Raw genomic sequence first — 21,088 nt, 5'->3', positions numbered from 1 at the left:
AAATAAAGCAAGTCTAGACTTAAAACTCGATCAGAACCATATGGGAACCTTTCAAGCATCTGCCTTTTCTGAGCTGCTATCATTCTACAGAGTCCACAAAATATGCTTTTTGTAAAGCATGTCTGTAATTACCATGGGAGGCCCTGTTTTAAGACGATAGCTACACTCTGAGAAGGGAAGCCAATGCACTTTTATTTAAAAGCCTTTCATTCCACTTATATTTAACATTCATAATTGTCTGTGACCATCAGAGAGTGCTTACAAAAGGGTGTGAGCACAGTTGCATTTTATGGTACACTCCTATTGATCTGAAGGTGTAAACAAAAGCTTGATGTTTACCGATTTCTGCCCAATTGGCAACTGTTTGCTATATTTTAGGCTTCTTCGACTTCTACTGCACTGAAACCATCCTTGCAGCTTTGTAGTGAGCAAATATTTAAGCAGCGTTTCTAAGACAGGGTTTACTATTAATATGCATCAGAAACTCCTGCAGACAAGGTTTTTATTTTATAATAAAAGATTGGGTACCAGGATTAGTATGAAAAGAAAGGGGTTTTTTTATTATTTTCTTTAGGAGGAAAATAAATGGTATATATATTGTCTGTTAAAAGGTCCACATAATCAGTTTCCAAGCCTATCTCATATAAGGGACAGTCTCAAGCTTATTTTATTGTAAAAGGAAATCTCTCCCTGTTTCAGTAAAATCCTGGTATGCCTGGACAACCTTTCTCCCACATCCCAAGTCACTGCCATAACCACAAAGCTGCTGGCTATGTTGGGGTAGGTTTCCTGCAATCGCTGTTACTGAAGCTGTTCCATAAGTGTTGGGCCAGAGACAGTCTGACTGTACAGTTCAGGACTGAGGGCACTTACTCAGGTGTGGGACCCCCAGGGTCAAGTCTACACTACAATAAATGTAGATTTTTATGAATGCAAACATAATTTTACAAAGTATGACAGGAAAGACTGAGGAAGACCCACTTTGGAATATACAACAGCTTGGTAGGCACTCACCTGGGGTGAGAGATACAGGTTAAAGTTACTGATCTGAATCAGGCAGAGCTGGGATTTAAAGCCAAATCTCCCACATCTTAGTGAGCTAACCACAGAGCAATTCTGTAGTGGATCTCTCTCTCTCTCTCTCTCTCTCTCTCTCTCTCTATATATATATATATGTATATATTGGTTTTTTTGCAAATACCTCAAATGTCTCAGGCTTTTGCCTAACAACAAACAGCAACATTTTTGAAATCTTGAAACGTTTTGCAGGACAAATTTTCCTGCAACAGTTTCCTGCCCTGGTTTAGTCAGAAATCAGACAATGCATGCATGATGTTCCTCATTATGGGCACATGGCTATGGAGGAAAAAGAGCTACAGACTAAAGTAATTTTTACAGCTTTAAGCCAATGTAAATTTGCAGGGAAACTCTGAAGAAATAATGAAGAAAGGTTTCTGGGTCTTAAAATTGGTGGTGAGTGAAGGTGCAGAGAAGTTTGGAATGTTAGAGTATGGACAGACAAAACAATTAAACTGAGTTAAATGGAAATTTTACCAAGTGTCAAGCTGATCCATGATAACTATTTTATATATTTGGTCTATTCCCATGCTAACTGCAAGGTTAGTTTAGCAGTTGTTTCATTTAAGAGAAAACTCTACTGGTTTAGCTTCCGTTTATTTTAGGATAGTTATCACCATTTTCACAGATCAGCTGACATGCACTAAGTTCCCCACCACTTGCCCTCACCTCTACCTTTTAACTGCGTAATTGCTTCACCTGACCTTGCTTTTAAAGTATGGAGAAGGTGGATGTGGGTGACAGAGAAAAAAGGTGCATTACGACTGAAAGTTTTAACACAGCTCTTCAGTTCAACACCTCACTATTACCTCCCCAAAATTAAGAGCATATGAGCATTAGACACGTAGTCAAAAGATCTCAATGACATAACTATAATGATTTTATTTATAGTACTGCAGCTGCTCCATTTTGAAGGGAAACAAATGCATAGTTTGTTCAATTTTTATTTTGTTGCTATGTCAGATTCATTTTGTTGCTGCTCATGCACAGACTTGTACATTAATGACAATCACATATGCATGTACAGATATGTATATTTAGGAGGATGTTTTATTTTTTTTAATTAGTCTGTTTAGTGAACTAATGCATCATATGGAAAATCCAGCTCGAATAAACAAAGACATTAATGCAAAAGAGAGACGGGCAAAGATGGTTATTCCTAGCAAACTGTGTATTATTCTTTGCTATTCAGCATGAAGCATGCCAAGTTGGGAGGTGTACAGAATTTTAGTGGAGGACTAAACAGCCCATCCTTTTAAAAACTGTAGGCTAGTGGTGTCTGCTGATGGAGAAGAGCAAAATTCCTGCATATTTTGATTCCACCTATAGCAGGATGCTCACAGATGTCAACAGAAGATGTGCACAACAATCAAGGGTAAAAATCTAACCTTTAAAGAAGTAATTTATATAGAGAGATGAAACAATTATACTGTATTTGGAGGGGAAGCTTATCATAGTTCAGCTGAATCTGCAGCAACTGTTTCATATGTTGGTTCCTATACACAATAACTAGAAGTAAAATGGGGGGCAGCTTACTCCTAAATGAAACTGAGTTAAGTTACCTTGGTTTAACTTTCCATGTTGTGAGATACCAGACAGACAGAAAAATCCGTTACTTGGATCAGATGACCTGGACTTAAGAATGGTAAGCCAATCCCCTGGCTCATCAAAGTGGTATAATTATTTGGTTGTCCACATCCTTAGTACTTCAAGTACTTTATTGCCACATTCAGCATTATTCGATGAGAAAAATATGTGGCCCTCCCTACCTCATTTTGAGCCATTACTATTTCTGCACTTTGTCCTTCTTTTTTTCTTCACTTTCCATTCCCCCTTTTCTTTTCCTTGGAGTCTCTTTTCTTTTCTTACCTCAGCTGCAAGGAAGGAAATGGGATTTCTAACTCCTACCCCCAGCCCCTTTTCCATTTCAGTCCTAGCTCCTTTCCAGTTGCAGCCACTAAGATTATTAATATGCCAATAATCCTTAATGTGTAACTGAATGCAATGGAAGTGTCGTCCCTTTAAATAATACATCAGGGAAATAAGAGGACAAAAGAGTTAGTACTGTTTCAGGCTGACTGCAGACCCAGGAAAACAGCACTGCATCTGTTTCTTTCAATTAATTATCAGAAGGTTTTCTTCACAGCTATAAAAGTTAGAAAAGTACTACTTTCTATGTAGTACATGGCATAATAACCATCTAAATACAGTAAGCAAGACATATCCAGAGCCTGGGTCCTATGTTTAACATTCCTGCTCTAGACACAGGCAGAGCACTCACGACAATTATTATTGACCTAGCTGCTCTGAAACTAATACTGAAGATAAAATGCACCTTTGGTTTCCCATCTGTGTTCCTGGCAAAACAGTATTTGCTATTGTTTGACTTAATATTCCTTTTTAAAGTCGAGAATTGCTAAAAATAAGACCACTTCCTTTTACAGATTGGTTAATTTAAAAATAAAAAAGCTAAAGAGGCAAAAAGTCTTTTGCTGAAAACATACATCATAAAGCAAGTTCATCAACTCCCCACACAATGCTGACAGCTAGAGTACAATCCCAGTCATGCTCCTACGACTTTCCCATTACCTTCTCCTGTATGCCCAGATCAATCCTTCAGTCTCTAGCCTCAGATTCTTATCCTTCCTTCCTTCCTTTCTCTGATCTCTTTACACCTTGTCTCTCCTTTTTTTTCTTCCCCTGACACACAAGGCCTGTTTCTACTAAGGGGGTTTTCTAACCTGTTTTAAAACCAGTCATGAGATGCAGTGCTTTAAAATCTCCCTCCACTTATACACACTTGCATGCTCTCTTTGTTCACCTTGTTTCCAACTATACTCCAGGGAAGCGGGAGAGGGAAAGTGACAGGTCTTTAACCTGTGCTGACCTCAGAATCATCAGCTTATAAAATGAGGTGAAAACTGATGCAGCCGGCTGAACAGACAGCAGTGCTCTCTCAGTTAACTGGAAGGGGGGGGAGCACCATGAGAAGGGGAACAATTAGTCTAAAGGCTCCTTTGAAGCCCTGCTCAGTCCAGAGAATGCTGCAGCTTCTGCCCTTTTCCATGGCCAGTGGCACAGTGGACACAGTGCCCTTTAGTTATCCCCCAGGGGAGCTCTCTGTGAAGACAGGCAGAGTACATTTTTCTTATCTGATTCTCCAGAGGCACTTGCTGAGCTTTTGGTAGCATTTAAGAAATGCTTTTGGTAGCATTTCAGGGGTATGCTTAACATACCCCTAACCAGCTTTGGATCTGGATGAAGAGCCTGACCCTGAATGTCTGATAGGAGATGCAGAAGAATCCGTAGCTGGAATTGCTAGCTAGTATACCTAAGAAAAAGAACAGAAGAACTTAATTTGGAAGTGCTAATAGCATATGAAGCTTTTCTTACTAGATCCTCCTGATGACCCTCAAGAACAGGAATATATGAGAGAAGGTGTGGAGCTGGAACCAAGCTCTAATTTAGAAGAAAGATACCTTTTGAGGAAAATCTCTAGACAGCAGCTGGCAACATATGACCCATGGACTGGATCTAGCTTGCAGAGCTCAGGTGTTTGATGGCATTTCTGCAAGATGGGCTCTTCATTTGCAGGGTGGCAGTGGCATGGTGGAGAATAGTGGTGACTGCAGCTCCAGCTCCAGCTCGGGCTGGATTTGAAGTGACCCATGCTCAAAGCTAAGCTCTGTTAAAGTGCTCCCCTGTCCTGTTGCAATACATTGCTACCCCCTGCTGTAGGTGGCCTCTGGAACACAAATGAATGTTTGTATTCACTTCCAAGGGATTAGATTATACAAAGATGAGGAATTATGAGGAACTGAGCACGCACAGCACCAGATTTCCAGTAGGATTCAGCATTTTAGAGATAAAGTCAGCTCTCAAGAAGATCTTACATTTATCACGATCTGATTTCTGCCAAAAATCTCTGCCTTTTACTTTGTTAGCAAAATACCTGTTCTCTCCTGTTACTTCCAATAGGACTGACAATGTGACCTCAGTCAATATGGCATCAGTTTCCTGGTAGCTGTTACAGCTGATAAGTAAAGATAGTTACTATTTGGGCACATCTACATGAGATGTTTACTGTGCAGCTGACTAATTAACTGCACAGTAAATGTCTCAGTGTCTACACGTGCGCCCCTATTAGGGTGCACAAAACTAATAAACCCTGCAGCAGGGTAGTCCATGTAAATACAAGTACTAACCTGCTGCAGTTTTTTCAGGTCTAGCAGCGCATATGTAGATGCTGCCCCAGCTGGCTGGGGCACAAGGGTGCTTCAGTGCGGGGACTGCCTGATAACTAGCCCTGCACTGAAGCATTCTTGTGCCCCAGCCAGTCCCTCCACAGCCCCTGAGCCTGCCTGGAGCAGCCTCGGGGTGACAAGCTGACCCCCAAACTCCCTGCCAGCTGGGGCTGCTGCAACCCGTCAATATTCTGTGGTCCAGGGCATGAACAATACATGCCCCTGGAGGCTGGGGGGGCACAGCGACTGCCTGCAAGCAGTGGCATGGTGGCAAAGAGTGGGTAACTCCTGCAGGCAGGCACAGTGGTGTTGGCGGTGGGAGGGGGGTTGTGAGTGCCAACCAGCAGCCAGGAGCAAGGACTGTGTTGCTGGACATGCGTCAAAAACTTAAATTTGGATCCAAAATGGCAATGGACTGGGAGGATGGATTTCCCTACTAAAGACAGAAATCAGACAACAGATAATTTATGTATTTTTAAATCTCGAAGTTTTTGAATATCTGGAATTGGTAGTACTGGATTTATGCTGGACCAGAGAGCAACAGGAGTGTATCCTGGGATGGGGCCAAAGGAGTGCATCCTGGGATGGGGCTTTCAATTGCTCTGTGGTTTCTGCTTGCTTTTGACTGCACAGATGTGGAAACAAAACTGAAATCAACTAAATTTTTCACTCCTTTCTTCCCCTTTAAAAACAGGATTTTTTTAAAAAAAAACCTTCCATTATTTCAGTGTTAACATTAACTTGCCCCTGTGCACACATGGATTAATCTGGATTACTGATACTACTTTTAAGTAAAGCCTTATCTTTGCAGCACGCGTATCCTTGGGAGAACACTTTGCACACCATAACGTGTATGTTCAGAGTGAGACCTTATCTCATTCAAAATGTAAATTCTGAGACAGGCACTTTCTATCTTATTTGCACAGGTTATTTGTACAATTACAAGTAACAGCCATTCTATTACACTTTACACTGCATCCATAATTAAAAGACTGTTGTTAACATGGCAAAGTCAGCCCTAAAAGTTCAGAACTGCCAAAATAAGTGTGTCTTTACAACCTTAACTCAGCTCACTTGTATGCATGTATTGTAAGTCAATCTTTAACTACATGATCACATAACACTTTTTTCCATATAATTCCTCCTTTGTTCAGTGTACAGGATGGAACATTTGGCTAAAACTTTCTATAAAAACCCTCAGTCTTAGAAAAAGTTAGTTAAAGCATTTTATATTTGGTAAAGGTACAAGAAACTAAACAAAAGAAGAGCCCTAGAGTGAGGCATGTCAGGCAATCTTAACTGCAAACTTTATAATAGCTGTAGTATATAGAAGGCCTGATCAGAGATAGGTGCTCTACAAACATATAGGAAAGAACTTATAGTCTAGCTTAACAACAAGACACAGCAGATGATATAACAGAAGAACTGCCATTTACTGGGTCAGGCCATAGGTCCATCTTGCCCACCCTCCTGTGTTACACAGTGGCAGAGAGTGGATGGTGAAAGGGAGTGAACTGGGTATGACCAGGGTTTTTTCTACTGTTCTTCTCTCTCTAGCAGCCTCCAGCATTTAAGGACAAAATGTGGCAGGGCTGATGGTGGAGGTAGCAATGATAGAAATATGTTTTTGAATAGACTAGCTTTGTACACGAGCACAATGTACCTTACCACCTGCCTAACGGTTCTCAATCGTCACTGTCTGTAGACAGAAGTAAATGGTAAGCAGGGGGCATGTGCCAAGCAGAAGATGACATAAGAACTGATCACTGAAACACTCCTTCACTATTTAACACTACATTCTAAAGACCTGAGTCTCCCACTGAGACCTATGGGAATTCCATGTGGCCCGGAGGCAGCCTGAGCGTGACAGCATAGCAGGAACAGGATGCCATACATGTGCAAAAGGATTTGTGGCTAACTGGAGATTGTGCTTCCACAGCATTTTGGGTTGCAGTGCATATCCCAATGGCATAGTGAGCAAAGGCCTTTGATTGTTTCTTGAGTGGAACCTTTCTGCTCTCTACCCCAACAGCTGTAACACTACAGAACAGGAAAAGGGGAAGTGGGAGAGAACATGTCCAGGGGCCCATGTCTTAAATCCAGGGGTTCTAATGCCAGAAAAAATACATTTGAATTCATTTTCTTTCTTCATGGAGAAGCTGAGATCCCCAACTCAACAATTTTTAAAAGCTATAACTTAACAGTAACTGCGCTGCAACTAAAATCAGTGCTCAAACAAGATCAGGTCTCTAAAACAGACAAACAAACACACGGCATTGAAGGTTATAGTGGTGCTAGCGCCTGCTTAGGGTCATTTTATTGAAGCAAGTGCACAGCTGCATTTTCTTTTAAAATACTGCTGCAGTGTTTTAAGAGAAGGGGGGGAATAATTTAATTTTTGGCAGCAGGGAATATTTCGCAAATCATAGATGCTTTGGCATCAAGCCGCTAACAAAGGCAGGGGCCTTCACTCGCAAGTTTTGCTGGGAGAGATCCACCCACCTCAAGTGGGATTAATTAAAACAGGCATGTATCATGTGAATAGTTTCTGTTTCCTCACAGAAATACTCAGCACACATAACCCAAAACAGGTTGAGAATCAGAGAGAAGTAAAAAAGAGATTTTTCCCCCTACTCCCCCTTCACATTTCTTTCTCAGTACAGTAAATGAGGAACAATAAAGACTGAAAAAAGCTCATGGTTTCTGTAAAACTGCAGCTGCTTTGATTAAATGCTAATAATGTTGAATAAAATCAGGGGTTTTTTGTTTTTGTTTAAGGTAGGGGTCATATATTGCTAATGAGGTGACAAATTCTCCAATCAAACTGTACTCGCAGGCACACATTTATCAGGGTGGTCTAAATACTTCCTCTCAAAATGATTTCAGTTATTGCTTTTTTTAATCTTAAAGCTCAGCAGGGAAGAGAGGAGAAAATGCTTGTGTTGTCCTGTCATGTTACAAGTTTCAGCTCCAAAATAAAGGGTGAAGAGAAGATGGCTTCTTTGAAAGCCTAGAACGACTGACCAAAAAAAAAAAAAAAAGTACAGTATTGTTTTTTTCAAGAAGCTTTCATAGGAATGATGGGTTCTGGCACTTCAAGGAATCGCTGGAGAAAATGGTGGTAAAGCAGACAAAGGAGAAAGCCTAAATATATAAGTAAGCACAGAGAAAGCTCAAGTTTCATCAGGACCTCTTCCTTGAGATTTTGTTTTTTTCCCTCTTAATATCTCAGACCCCTTTTTGGAGCTGATTAACTACATTCCCACTCAGGGTTTTTTTTTATTAAAAACAGACTTTAGCAGAAATTCCAAATCTAGAAGTGAACTTTTAATAGACATAGGAGTCGGACACATTACCCTCTCAGGTGACTTCCCCCTACGGCCCCTGCTCAGGGATTTCCTCTCTTCGAGTTCAGTCAGCAGGATAAACTTGACGTTTCAGCACAAATGTGAACCCTTCCTTTATTCTTAAATGTTTGTGTTTTTTAAATTGAAATACCTTCTCAGCAATAGATAAAAAGAATTATAATTTGGGTCAGAAGATGCACTGTAGATCTTTTTTTTTTTTAAGGTCAAATACTAGGAAGTTCTGTAACAGTAGTATAGATGGTTACACTATTAACAACACTGGCCTCCTTCACCAGCAATTGTGTCCCATGCCACTAAGTGCAGCTATGAGCTTTAAATGATGCCTAAGGAGGCTTCTCTGGGCTAAGACTTACCATCAGGGCTCCACCCAGCTAGCAGCTTATCAGACACAAGATTAAACATGCAACTAAGCCAGGCAGCTCAGGAAAGCAGTATCCATGCAACAAAGCAGGAAAGAGGACACATGCTCATTCTCCAGGAGAGGCAACTAACAATTGCTGGGCCACTATGGTTCCCTCCAGTAGTACAACGGACAAAGCACTGCATCTTGATTCTTCATGCTGTGTGTGCATTAATAGTATAATGGAGACTATGGTGAAGGAGCCACTGATATCATTTTGAAGCTCTCCAGACTGAGGAAATTCAGAGACACTATTCTACTTATGGTGCTTAACACCTAAAGAAGCAATAGTGTGTTTCACCTCAATGGTCTAATATTTATCAGTACCTTGAGATAACATAGAGTGTACATTGGCATGACAGAGCGCATTTCATGTGTGGCAAATGATGCATTGCCTTTTCAATGGTAAAAAATACAGAAATGTTTCCTATCACTTTATGTAGTTGATCTGTTTCTTTTGGGTTAGAACAATTATATTTGAAGGTAGAGTTATGTAACTGGAAACCATAACTGATTTGACAGATTTAAATGAAAGCATTTCAGTAGCTTTTAATCCATAGTGTCAGGTATCCAGAGTGTAGTCGTATTGATCTAGAGGCAAAAGGAATCAGAACTTGGGGTAGAGGTGATATCTTTTATTAAACCAACTAGATGTTTGCACACAAAAAAAATAATCCTTTTTTTGCAAAATAAATGTCTTTAATGTGCCTGAAATCTTGCAATTAAAGACTTTTTTTTCCTTTTTGCAAACATGTAGTCAGTCTAATAAAAGATATCACCTCTACGCCAAGTTCTGATTCCTTAATCCATACATGAAGTTTACTTTAAATGACTATTTTAAAAATTGAAAAACTGAATAGTTACTTTGATGTGTCTATGTGTAATCTGCTTAAATTGTCATTATTGGTATTTTTAAATCTTATGAAAAACAGAGTCCCCCAGGTATCACCAAGGGGTTTAAACTAGGGATGTGAAAAGTTAAATGTTTAAATGATAGGTACATTTATACTGGTAATGCATTACCAGTTAACGTATGGTGTGGGGCGCAGTCTGGCAGGGAAGGGAAGTGGCGCAGTGCTTCAGGGACAGGAAGGTGGCAGGGCAGGCAGGAGGGAGGGAGGAGCAAGGAGTGGGGGTGAGGGGAGACAGGAGGGAGAACTAGTACCCATAGCCTATGAGGTTAAAGAGGAAACCAGCAGGTGGCCTAATGACTCATCATCAATTAAGCAATTATCTGCTTGTTCACAGGTGCTCCCTCCCTTCCAGAGGTGCCAGCAGCTGCAGTGGGCTAGGAAAGTCTCATACCAGCTGCTGCCCCCTGCAGCTTCACATGAGCTGTGCTATCTGGAAGGGCCTGCCACTGCCACTGCCACTGTCACCCCCCTTCCCCCCCACAATCAAAGGCCCTGGGAGCAGCAGCCATGTATGAGGTGCTGTGTTATCAGTTAACCGTTTAACTGATACAATTAGAGGAGGTTAAACAGATAATTTTTTTAACGATATTTACAACCCTAGTTTAAACCTGCGTCTGTGTCTCATAATTTAGGATACAACTGGAAGCCTTTAAAAACAACCTTTTATATTAATGTATTATTAGGGATATTATGTCATAGTATAACTGTAATACTTAACAATGGTACATTCAGATACTGGTAAAAGAAAAACTGACAATTTCTTAACTGCTTTCCCCCAAAATGGAAAACCTATAAAACGACCTTAAAGTATTGATGAAAGACAAAACCCCAAATAAAAGAGGACGGAGACAAAAGTCTTTGTTCCTTAACCTACCATGTTCTGTCATATGATTTTATATAAGTTACTTGCTATAATGACTACAATAAGTACACTGTGGTTAGGTATAGATAGCTTTTCCACCACAGGCTTTGTATTTTTGGACTGAATTTGGACTCTTATCACTATTGTTTCACTTTTCAGTGGCTGATTTTTTTTTCTTAAAGATTCAGTAGGGTCACTTCTGGTGATACCATCCTGTGATTCCACCTGAATGGAATGGATGAGTTGAGCCATCTCGCTCTATACCACCATTCTCCATGTTACATTGCAACAGGGTCTCACTAACCCTTGTGTCTACCTTTTTACTGCTCCCTTCCACACCTTTCAACTGGATGCAACAGAACAAGCATTTGTTTTGCTGTCAGACCTACAATCTGTCATTTCTTTATTTCAATTCACTATATACTTGTCTTTAAGTTAAAAGTTCCTCATTAAAGCATTGAGAAATAAGCTTTGGAATAAAAAAATAATGGATGCTTCAAAAATCAGTCTTTGACTTCCTGGAGTGAACAGTCTTTTGCTTTGTTAACTCTAGTTTTAAGAAGATTGCATTTCAGTTTTCCACGCAATGTCTGTTATTCTATAGGAAGAGAACCATGCCCAGCATCAGGAGTTATTCAACATCTTACCTTGGAATGCTGGGAGGAGCCCGTGTTGGCCGGGATGGAACCTGAGGAGGTGCTCCAAGGGCTTCACTGCTGCTAGGAAATGGGGGTAATGGTCCTGGACGGAACGGGACTGGTGGAGCCCCTGACTGAGGGCCTGGAGATGGGATTGCTGGAGCAGGTCCTCGGCCAGGTAAAGGTCTGGTTGGGGGATTATTTAAGGTAGGCCTCCTCTGAGTTGAAGGACTTGGAGGAGGTGATCTAGTGAATAATCAGAGATTAATGAAGATCTACACACTTTTTACATGGAATCCAGAAACTCCCTGACATCTCTAGCCATCTTCTGAATGTTTTCCTCTGCTCTTATATTGTTTTAGTTCTACAGGGCATAATTTAAGCAACCCCGTATTGCACAGATCTGGTATTATGTACTTGCAATAATGCTTTTTTGGATTATCTTTTCCATGCTCTCATCCATTTCTAATCACTACTCAGAGCTGCTTCAGATTCTTAAAAGAATGTCTACTGTTTTGTTAAATGCTATCAACCCCTTAACCACAAAACTTAGACAACACCCAACAGTCCCGTAGGGAGTAGCTATTATAATGGTCAGAAGCAGATGTACAATTGCAAATGTCAATATAAAGGGTTTAGTATCATTAGTATTCTACCACTATTTTATTAAGTTAATTTATAGGGAAGGATATTCCATGTCTTTAAGGAAACCATAAGTAAGGAGCACTGAATTCTCACAATTGCTTGTAAGCAGAACCAAAATTAGACAAAGGATTTGGGTTAGATTTTAAAAATGGGACTGCCAGAGCATGGAAAATGGAAGTTAAAACTCCTAAAAATACAGGGAACTTTAAATGGGAGAGTGTAAGCGATCACATGGTTTGCACTACTTTGCAAGCACATCAAGTAAATAGAGGATCAGCCAAGTCACAAAGTATGCCACACAGTCTTCTGAGAGTCAAGGACAAGGTTACTAAGAACCTCTGTTGGTGTGTATATTAACCAACAATCCTATAAACCACTCTGGCATTTAGTTGCCTAACATATATGTGTGGAAGAATTTTGGACAAAAAATATCCTGCAGGCAGATCTGGAGATACAAACACCAAATTGCAGATATTTTGGTGCTAAAGAGATCACAGTAGCGACTTGGAAGCCAAATCTGGATGATGAATCCCACAGCTATGTCAGAATACTAGGTTCTCAACATATCAGAAACAGCAATGCCAGCTGAAACAGAACTAAATACCAAAACATCTCAGACAGAGACTTTATAAGTGCACTTTTCCCCATGTCCCCTCTAGAACAGAATAGGAGACTTGGAGTGAAGCCTGGTGGTTTGACTGGAAAGAACACTCATTTAGGCAGAGAAGAATTTTGAGCACACTGGTATTTAAACCCAGTTTACTTGAGAGATTCTTGGGTTTGCCCAGTAAAAATAACATACCTGCATGATCTCCAGTCCTCAAGTTTGGTAGGGAGGCAAAAGGGAGGTGGGGGGAATGACAAAACTCAGAAAGACCCAATCTTGCAAGAACTTTCAGTTTCTTCAGAAATGTCCCTAAACATGGAGGAACACTTGCCCTACATGGGAAATCAGTAGTTCTGAGAATCTGTTCCTCTGTCTTAATCTTCATAGCAAACTCAACCTGAAGATCCTTACCTTCTGGATTGCTGCAGCCAAGAATCATCAACAGGTGGCGGTGCAGGGGTAGATATAGTGGTAGTGCTAATATCGCCAATGATTGCCAGAGCTTCTTTAAGGGCTTGGTACATGCGAAGCATCTCATCTCGTCTCTGAGCCTGTTCTGCTGACTCCTCCATCAAAGTGTTTTGGTCCTCAGAGGAATACAGATGAGCCAGGAGTTCTGCATTTATGAATTCTTTTACCTGTAATATCAAACAAAAACCCCATTTCTGGCCTAGCTAGTGGAAATATGGTATAGCATGAACACAGAAGTGACAGAAACAGTACAGTGTTGCTCTTGGAACACTGTTGCACCAGAGACTATTCCAGACACATGGGAAGAATAGCAATGTGGAGATATTGGAGCATCCCTAATCAGTGCCGGAAAGAAAACATTGGAAAGAGAAGTCCAACATTTATCTTGGAAGACAGAGCTGTAAACCTCACTTCTAGGGACACAGGGACAGGTCAGCATATATCTACTCTGTCATGCACCTTGCTATTCAAACACCCAGCGAGTCGTAGGCATAGCTTCAGTGGTTTAGATAATCTTAGACAACTTGGGTTGTGGGCAGCCAGGTCTAGGAGTCACTCAGGCTTTAAGGGGCCAACCAGGGTTAGGAGGAGCATCTGGAAACCAAGTGCCAGGAAGCTGGAAGCCTGGAGGTCCAAAAAGCCAAGTTAGAAAGCTGGAGGGTTGAGCAGAGCTTGAAATCAAGGCCCAAGCCAGGTTGAGAAGCCAGGAGTTGGGTTGAGGGATGGACCAAATTAGGAAGCTGAAGGGTCAGGTAGAACACAGAGTCCAAGGGTAAGCTGGGTTGGGTAGTTGAGAGATCAGGCAGAGAGCCAACAGAGGTGCAAGCTATGAGGAACAGTGAGGTGTCTGGATAAGGGTTGAGCCTTGTTTCCCAAACACTTCCTCTTACAGCTCAGAAGTTTATATGGGAGAGAGTGAAGGGTCAGCTGACCCCAGCCAGTGACTGATGGCAGGGAGCTGATGGACAACTAGGCCCAGATGGAGGTTTGCAGCCATCTATGTCCAGCCCAAGTAATCAGCTGAGGAGGTGGCAGACTGGGGCGAGCAGCTGATCCGGCAAGCCAAGATTCTGGGTTCAAGACAATCTCTCACTCAGGTGAATGAGGAGAAACATGAATCTCCTAGAACTATACCTCTACTAGTTAAACCAGTAATTGCTTTCTGAAGTGCTGGGGAATGAGGTACTGGGAAGTTAGGAAAGTAATATCTTACTTAACAAATTTTAAGTGTGCTGAACAGCACATTTCAAAACTATATATAAGTATTGTTACTATGTATCTCTTTATAGGATCACCCTAGACTGAGACCACAGTTCATCACAGAAAGATATTTTCTGGTGTAGTTCTGCACAAAGCATTATGTGGTTCTTTTGCCTTCCTTTGAGGCATATGACATTGGATGCTATTGGAATGATCTATATCTGTAAAGTGACCCCTGTGTTTCCACCTTATTTCATACAAACTTCTAAACTGCTGATAGGTAGTAACAACATTTTTGGCCCATTTGCAAATGGGTGACCTGGAGGTAAATGACATTACCAATCTCATGAGCCCTCTAGTTCTCTTAAGAATGGGGGCTTCTATATTTTTATAATTTCTCTTTCAGAATTACGTTTTAACTAACATTTCACCTACTGTTCATCACATCTTTCACCTCTAGCAACTTTGTGTGATTCTGAATCCCCAAAAATACACATTATAGAGCTGAAGAGAGAAGTCCCGAAGTAATCTAATTTACTATACCAATTTCCTGATATGCCAGCTCTGATTATGGAGACCTGGGACACATTAAGACAGCTAAAAAACTAGAAGTATTCTGATTAAATAAGGCTGTAGTTAAACACACTGAGAAATCAATTGCTGACCAATCCTTGCATTTGAAAATCTTTTGGGATTTTTTCTGTTCTTTGGATCTGTTGCTAACCTGCTTTTAGCTCTATAGCACTTATTTGAACTGGGAATGTTAGCAGTAATACATTCTCAAACATCTTATTTTATATGCCTGAGTTCCACTTGAAGAGGGTTTGGCACTAACACTAATTAAATTAATTTGATTTAAAAATCTATTATAGTGACATTGGAACAACTTTGGGTAGATAAGACCCAAGACAGCAGTCTCATTGAAGAAGAATTAGGATCCTCCAAGTCACATCTGACCCCGGTCCAGGAAACACTTGGTTACTAGAAACCATTGTCATTTCCCATTCGTGTTCAACAGGAGATACATGAATTCATCAATATATGCAATTTTTTGCTATGAATCTCATGTTGTTTTTCAGTGAATATTACTGATCAAATGTCAAATGCCAGAGGACACTATTTTCCTAACCTTTTCCGGAACCTCCACATTAAAAAGAGATATCTTAGTTAGATAATGTGAAATTATATTGAATAAAATGAAAATTCAAATAGTATCACTTAAAAAATTCTCAAATTCAAGTAAGGGTAGAGCTGATCCTAAAAGAACAGTTAGGCATCAACAGGTGCACGCACTGCACCACCCCTCCTTTTGCCTCACAGTGCTAACCTGGGGCTTGGGGCTGGCAACACTCCTACCCCTTGAGCAGTGAGCAGGGAAAAGCCTGGGACGGTGAGAGCATGGTTGGGGTTTACATCCCTCCCTAATTAGAGCATCCTGCTGGGGTCTGGCCTTGCCCCCCCTCAGCTCAGCACTATGGAAGGGAAGGGAAGGCTATTCTAGTACCGCCCCCACAGCTTCTAGTCTGAGCCCTAGCAGGCATATGCCAGCATTTCTTCAGTCCAGAAGGGATGTCCATGTAGTTGCAAACCAGTTCAGCCTAGGCAGGTTAGACTAACCTGCAAATATTGAATCAATTCAGGCTCAGACTTTTTGAATGTCTGTCCCTAGCCTTAGACCACAAATATCTGTTTGAACAGTATCAGCCTGCAAGTGTTATCATGGTAGCTCCTTGTGCATTGCAAGCAAATCTCCTTTCATGATTGCTGAAACCCTACTGTAATGGCAGAATCACTGCCATTAGGAAGCTGGCCCATGATCCTGGCTTACAATCAGGCCAGAAATATGGGTTTTCCATACTTGTGAGTTTGAGGCTTGGAAAAGGAGGAAGAAATGATCTCTTTGCAACCTAAGGTCCTTCCAGAAAACAAAAGCAAAATTATAGCAATAGTTTAAAAAGTGTCCCCCGAAGGTTTCAAAGTTGCAATGTACAGAATTATAAGGTGGGAAGGGACCTTGAAGGTCAGCTAGTCCAGCACTGTACAGCTATAGCTATGTTATTCTTAAACCACCCCAGAGAAATGCCTATACAACCTTTTCTTGATAACCTCCAGAGAAAGAGATTCCACCCTTTCCTTTGACAACTGGCTTCTCTGTCTTATTGTTCTTACAGAAACATAGCAGGTATTTTAAGTGCCCAGTAGCACAGTTCCTAGCTCAACAGGACTCTAACATGGAGGGACAACAAGTCAGAGTGGGCTCGATCTATAAGGGAGTATCTGAGGGACAGCTCAGCCAATCATGAATGAAGTTACCACTTTAGCTGGAGTTAAAAGAGCAGTCATGGAAATTAGCCAGAGGGAGGCCAGAGCTACTACTACCATGAATTTACCATCAGTAATTATTATACAGTATTTTTCATAACATTAAAGATTTATGTTAATTTAGAGTCAGCTCACCAGTGCTGCTTATAGAATACATGATATCTAGTGTACTGTATTAGAAACACCTAGGCACAATGAGACCTGAATTATAGTGCCATGAGGCCTTCAAACAACTAGCGGAAGGAAGTTTCCAAATCACAGGCTCTCATGGGGGACTTCAATCACTCTGACACCTGCTCGGAGGGCAATACTGCAGTGCGCAGGCAATCGAGGAAGTTTTTGGAGTGTTAGAGAACTTCCTGGTGCTATCAGGATAGACCAACTAGGGGTCGTGCTCTTCTTGACCTACTGCTCACAAACAGAGAAGAACTGGTGGGGGACGTAGAAGTGGATGGCAACATGAGCAGCAGTGACCCATGAGATGATTGAGTTCAGGATCCTGACAAAAGGAAGAAAGGAGAGCAGCAGAGTATGGACCCTGGACTTCAGAAAAGCAGACTTTGACTCCCTCAGGGAACTCATGGGCATAACCCCCTGGGAGGCCAAGCTGAGAAGGAAAGGAGTCCAGGAGAGCTGGTTGTACTTTAAAGGAACCTTACTGAGGGCGCAGGAACAAACCATCCCAATGTGCAGAAAGAACAGCAAATGTGGCAAGCAACTAGCCTGGCTTAGCAGACAACTCTTTAGTGATCTTAACACAAAAAGGAAGCTTACAAGTGGAAGCTTAGACAAACAGCTTGGGAGGAGTGTAAGAATATTGCCTGGGCATGCAGGGATGAAGTCAGGAAGGCCAAAGTACAACTGGAGTTGCAGCTAGCAGGGGATGTGAAGGGTAACAAGAAGGATTTCTATATGTATGTCAGCAAAAAAGAGGAGGATCAGGGAAAATGTGGGACCCTTATTGAATGGGTGATGCAATGCTGTGACAGATGATGAGGAAAAGGCTGTAACACTCAATGACTCTTTTACCTCAGTCTTCACAGGCAAGGTCAGCTCTCAGACTACTGCACCTGGCAGTACACTTTGTGAAGAAGGTGAGCAGCCCTCAGTGATGAAAGAACAAGTTACAAAGAGACTACTTAGAAAAGCTGGATGTGTTTGAGTCCATGGGGCTAGATGCAATGCATCCAAGGGTGCTAAGGGAGTTGGCTGATGTGGCTGCAGAGCCACTAGCCATTATTTTGGAAAACCTATGGCAACTGGGGGGAGGGTGGTCCTGGATGATTGCAAAAGGGCAAATATAGTGTCTATCTTTAAGAAAGGGAAGCAGGAGGGTCCAAGGAACTGCAGACCAGTCAGCCTCACCTCAGTTCCTGGAAAAATCATGGAGCAGGTCCTCAAAGAATCCATTCATCTGCACTTGGAGGAAAAGGTGATTATGAACAATCAGCATGGATTCACCGAGGGCAAGTCATACCTGACCAACCTAACTGCCTTCTATGATGAGATGACTGGCTCTGTGAATGCAGGAAATGCAGTGGACATAATATACCTTGACTTCAGCAAGGATTTTGAGACCTTCTCCCACAGCATTCTTGCAAGGAAGCTGAGGAAATATGGGTTGAATGAATGGACGGTATGGTGGATAGAAAACTGGCTGGATTGTCAGGCTCAGCTGGTAGTAATCAATGACTTAACTTGTAGTTGGCAGCCAGGATCAAGTGGAGTGCCCTAGGGATCAATCCCAGGGCCAGTTTTGTTCAACATCTTAATTAATGATCTGGAAGATAGGATGGATTGCGCCCACAGCAAGTTCGCATACGACACCAAATTGGGGGTGCAGTAGATACACTGGAGAGTAGGGGTAGGATTCAGGATGTCCTAGACAGATTGGAGGATTGGGCCAAAAGAAATCTCATGAAGTTCAACAAGGACAAGTACAAAGTCCTGCACATAGGGTATAAGAATCCCCTACACTGCTACAGCCTGAGGACTGACTGGCTAAGCAGCAGCTCTGCAGAAAAGGACCAGGGGTTACAGTGGACAATAAGATGGATATGAGTCAGCAGTGTGCCCTTGTTTCTAAGAAGGTTAACAGTATACTGAGCTACAATAGTAGAAGCGTTGCCAGCAGATCAAAGGAAGTCATTATTCTGCCCTATCTTGCATTGGTGAGGCCACATCTTGAGTACTGTGTCCAGATTTGGGCCCCCCACTATAGAAAGGATGTGGACAAGTTGGAAAGAGATCAACAGAGAGCAATGAAAATTGTTCAGGAGCTGGTGCACACACTCATGAGGGGAGGCAGAGGGAACTGGGTTTATTTAGTCTGCAAAAGAGAAGACTGGGGGGGGGGATTTGATAGCAGCCTTCAGCTACCTGAAGGGTGGTTCCAAAGAGGATGGAGGCAGACTGTTCTCAGCGGTGACAAATGACAGAAAAAGGAGTAATGGTCTCAAGCTGCAGCAAGGGGTTTAAGTTGGGTATTTGGAAAAACTTTCTTACTAGGAGGGTGGTGAAGCACCAGAACAGGTTATTTCAAGAGTTGGTGGAGTCTCCATCCTTGGAGGTTTTTAAGGTCCAGGTTGACAAAGCCCTGGCTGGGATGATCTAGTTGGGGATAGTCCTGCTTTGAGCAGGGGGTTGGACTAGATCTGGCTTGTCCAACATATGGCCTGCGAGCCACCATGCAGCCTGTCAAGCTGTTTTCTGAGGCCCGAGGTGCTGCGACAGGAAACGAAAGTAAACACTGTTTAGTTTCCTTCCCACCCCTTGTCCCTCCCTCAGCCCCTCAGCAGGTGACTGGCGAACATGGACTACGAGGCAGTTGGCTGCCTGGTGACTGCTGACCCTCTCCCCGGGTGGAGCAGGGTCCCTCTCTCAGCTCCCCTGACTGCAGCCATGGAGGCCGGGGCGGGTGTGCTCGTACCAGGCGGGTCCCAGGGCCTGGGCCGAAGTGCCCCCCTGCCCCCTCCACACCTATCACGCAGCTTTTTTAAGCCCTGTGCCAGGGGCGGTCTGCACTGCACCAGCGGGGAAGGGACGGTGTGGTCTGGTGCAGGGATGAGTGAGCGAGCATGAAACATGGCTGCCCGACTGTCAGCAGGGCCACATCTCTGGGCAGGATGCTGAGCAGCCTGCGTGGGGGTGCCACACGCATGTGTGCACTTGTGAGGAGGAAGCACAAGGTCACACTTGCACCTTCCTCCTTCTCCTTGGGAGCCGGGGGCGAGGAGGGAGGTGGGCTGCACGCACGTGGCTGTGTGTGAAGACCAGGCTCCTCATCCCCAATGGAGCTGGGCAGGGTCCTGAGGTGCTGCTTCTCCTTCTCCTCACTGCTGCTGCTGGAGGCCAACAGCTGGCTGCTCCTCCATGGCTTCCTCTACCTGGTGCTGTATGCCCAGGTGTGCCAGGGCAAGCCTGCATTATGCTTCTTTCATTCATTGAGAAGTGAGTAGAAGTAAGTGTTTATTTTAGTCAAGTGTTTGGTATTATTTCATTGTTGCTTTTATATTGTTTTTATTTTGGATTTTAAACCACATTTCCAGATCCATTTCATTGTCACTTTTTGCAACTTCATTGGTGTCAAAGGTCATGTGACATCACTTCCTGATGTGATACCACTTCCTATAAGGTCTTTGAATATGGCTTGCTGGCCCACTGGGTGATAAAAAGTTCATAATCTGGCCGCACATTCTCCTGAGGTCCCTTCCAACCCTATTTTTCTCTGATTCTACGATCCTATGATAGATGCATTTTGTTTGACTGTGTTTGCATCTTTAATGGTAATTTAATACATTTTTTGTGGTAAGTTTCCTTTTCTTTTAAAGTAACCAAAATCACCCTAATATGTAATAGTAGTAGAATGTAATGATATAGGTATTAGGGCTGTGCAAAGCTTTGGTCCCTGATTCGATTCAGTGGAGATTCGGCCCGATTTGGTGGCCAAATATCCAAATCCAAATAGAATCAAAGGACCCTGCAATCTCTCCAAATTGAATCAGAACCCTCTGAATTGGTTCAGAGAGATTCAGAAAGATTCAGTGATTCAGACATAGACACGGCTTTAAATGTTTTTCCTACATACCTCTAGGTAGCAGGTGGCTCGTGAGTTCTGTGATGCTGGGGCATATGGAGTGTCCCACAGGAGTGCAAGGGGGCCCCCCTGCACGCTCCCCAGTGGATCGGGAAGTGGACTGGAAGTACTTCTGGTCTACTTCTGGGTTCACCACCGAGCACATAGAGGCCCCCCCGTGCTCTTGTGGAACGCTCCATCCGCTCCATCATTGCAGTATTCACGAGCCACACTGGTACCTCAAGGTATGTAGAAAAAACATTTA

At 42.5% G+C, this 21,088-nt stretch overlaps 1 protein-coding gene across 13 annotated transcripts in view; it reads right to left on the bottom strand.

The window, feature by feature from the left end:
* Positions 1 to 21,088, bottom strand: part of DNM3 (dynamin 3) — a 414,896-nt gene that overhangs the window by 18,285 nt on the left and 375,523 nt on the right. For 9 of the 13 annotated variants that reach the window (XR_002094736.1, XM_019501942.1, XM_019501936.1 and 6 more), the window contains 2 exons: positions 13,167 to 13,393; positions 11,513 to 11,749 (listed from right to left, as the gene is read on the bottom strand). Coding sequence is in view for 11 of the 13 variants with exons in the window: in XM_019501942.1 (XP_019357487.1) it covers positions 11,513 to 11,749; positions 13,167 to 13,393 (464 nt within the window). In the remaining 2 variants the exon portion in view is untranslated. The remainder of the gene's footprint in view (positions 1 to 11,512; positions 11,750 to 13,166; positions 13,394 to 21,088) is intronic. The other 4 variants (XR_002094737.1, XM_019501945.1, XM_019501943.1 and 1 more) reach the window with 1 other exon arrangement.

Source organism: Gavialis gangeticus, unplaced genomic scaffold, assembly GCF_001723915.1.
Source record: "Gavialis gangeticus isolate Ggan-Ray unplaced genomic scaffold, GavGan_comp1, whole genome shotgun sequence".
Taxonomy (NCBI): domain Eukaryota; kingdom Metazoa; phylum Chordata; order Crocodylia; family Gavialidae; genus Gavialis; species Gavialis gangeticus.
Note: the sequence above shows the minus strand (reverse complement) of the source record. Positions and strands in the feature narration are given on the sequence as shown.